At 28.7% G+C, this 2,290-nt stretch overlaps 1 protein-coding gene across 1 annotated transcript; it reads right to left on the bottom strand.

Annotated features, from left to right (window-relative positions):
• Positions 1–211: 211 nt before the first annotated feature.
• LOC108372882 (uncharacterized) lies at positions 212–1,196 on the bottom strand. The gene is made up of 2 exons (XM_017628678.1): positions 996–1,196; positions 212–907 (listed from the first exon to the last, which is right to left on the bottom strand). The coding sequence occupies exons 1-2, from the start codon at positions 1,183–1,185 to the stop codon at positions 609–611; spliced, it is 489 nt and encodes a 162-aa protein (XP_017484167.1). The 5' UTR covers positions 1,186–1,196; the 3' UTR covers positions 212–608.
• Between the last annotated feature and the right edge of the window lie 1,094 nt (positions 1,197–2,290).

The following is a 2,290-nucleotide window of genomic DNA, read 5'->3' as shown; positions in this document are numbered from 1 at the left end:
GTAGACATATGTTTATAAAAACCGAAATAGTATTCAGAACTTGTTGAAACTTTACACCTAAAAGGACTAAGCCATGCTTATTTCAAAAATGAAATCGATTTTTCGGTACCGGGTACCCATTAAAAAAAAAAAGATTTTTTTTTTACATTACTATATGAAAGACAAATGAGGCATAATCATTGCTGATTGTGGTGTTTACGAAAACCAGGAAGGAGTCGTCAGAATTTATTGAAACTTTACATCTGAAGTGTCTATATTACTCTAATTTTAAGAAAGTAATCGGTTTTTTTGTAACGGGTACCCATTAAAAAAACACCGAGTTTTTGCACATGATTATTTAAAAATGAAATATGCATATCATTGTTGCTAAGTGTTCAGAAAAATAGTCTTAATAGTCAAAATTCGTCTAAACTTTACTTCCTAAGTGAATACATTATGGTAATTTGAAAAATTAAGTCGGTTTTCCTTACATGTTAACCTTTAGAAAAAAAAATTCTTTTGATTTCATTTAAAATAAAGCATAATCACTGTTAAGTAAGTAAGTAATAATAACTGTTATATGGTAATAACATATAATATGTTAATAAAAACCGAACTAGTTGTTATAATCACTCAGTTTCAGTGTCCTCAGAAGAGGAGGAAGTGATCACTGATTCAAATGATTCCATGCTTTTGTCTGCTTCGTCACTTTCAACAATGTATTTATTAAAGCTGAGATCAGAACCCTTTAAATATTTGTTTCTCTGTTTTATATTTCTTTTAAATGCAACTAATGGATCTAACGATAATATCAAACGAGTCATTAAATCCGTATTGCTTTGTACTCTTCCAGTTTTTCGAGAATGATTAAGCCGATATTTTCTTATGTTTTTGTGTGAACATTCTAAGGCTTCTTCTGATAATGAACCTGATAAAATAGGTGGAAATACAGATTAAGAAAATAAATGAAAACATAGCTTTAATTACCTATTGGTAAATCAAAATAAATTCATTACCTATTGGTAAATCAAAGTATTTAATTACATCACATCCATGTACTAAAACTTTATGCACTGAACTTGGCATGTTATACCAACCATAATTTCTAAGGTATAACTCTCTTGTTTCGTTCAACAAAACACTAAACTCTTGGGTTTTTATTTGTTTTCCACAAGAGAGGACTCTTAGCACCAGAGAAAAATTCATGAAATTTTAAACTCGCGTTGAACAACATTTTCCACTAATAGTAAAACGTTGAAATTTTTGCACAGGTAATGTAATTAGTTAGGTGAACAAAATTATAAAAAGACTCAATCAAANAAAAAAAATATTTAAAAAAATTGGACCTCCCTGATGTGCATACATTTATACTATCATTTTCGCAAGCTGTTTTTGTTTGCTGCTTAAGCAAAATAGTACTCTTTATGCAGATGAAGAGTAATAGGTATGTTATTTATTTTTATTTTCTTTTTGTTCGCCTTTCGTCTAATCATTGGGCGCTGTAAGGTGTCTCGATTGCATTTATTTCCTTACCCGAATTGGTTAACATATTATTTGTAAACTGGTGTCATTGCTCTATATATATATATATATGTATATATATATATATGTAAATCTTCGTATACCTTTGTTTTTGGCTCCCATACCGTGATGCATATTTAAGTATTTTAATTAGCTGATAATTTTTTTCATTTCAAAGCACCCTGTACCTCTTAATTTTTTTTTTTGCACTTTTAGCTTTAATTCAACACCTTATTTTTGAAAAGCGAACCAAAAATTTAGATCTTAGGGCATTCAGAAAAAGTATTGTAAATATAGATCAGCTAAAATAATACCAAAAAAAGGCATTTAGTCACTTTTTCAAAATTGAAAATTTTCAAATATTGGAAAAAGTTGGAAGAGATTTCGATTGTTTCTGTTAGTAGAAGGTCCAAACTACCATAACCAAAAAAAAAATTTCACGAACTTTCAAGATGTTTTTTTGTTTTTGTCTCCAAAGTTTACCAATTTTCGGATTTTGGTATGTTTAATCATATAATTATTTATTAATAAAAAAAAAATATTTGTATAAATTTTTTTTCCATGAACCATACATTTTTTGGTTTGTCGCATATATCTTTATCAAAGTGCAAAAGTTGATCTTGCTAGGAATAAAAATGTATTTTTAACAAATTTTTAACTGCGACCACTTTTATGTGCGAATCGCCGAAATGAAATGGTATGTAGAAAATAGGTGTACTTTGAGGGGGTGTGTGAGGCTGAAAGTTGTTTTTATCACAAAATAACTTATGAACTTCTCTTAGTTGGAGAT

Source organism: Rhagoletis zephyria, unplaced genomic scaffold (genome assembly GCF_001687245.7).
Source record: "Rhagoletis zephyria isolate East Lansing unplaced genomic scaffold, Rhagoletis_zephyria_1.1 Rzeph_scaffold_06132, whole genome shotgun sequence".
Lineage (NCBI taxonomy): Eukaryota > Metazoa > Arthropoda > Insecta > Diptera > Tephritidae > Rhagoletis > Rhagoletis zephyria.
This window is presented reverse-complemented; position numbering and strand designations above follow the sequence as displayed.

Coding starts and splice junctions, on each gene's coding strand:
- LOC108372882 (XM_017628678.1), bottom strand. CDS start 1,185: ATGAATTTTTCTCTGGTGCTAAGAGTCCTCTCTTGTGGAAAACAAATA. Junction 908..995: donor ATACTTTGATTTACCAATAG/GTAATGAATTTA, acceptor CTATTTTATCAG/GTTCATTATCAGAAGAAGCC.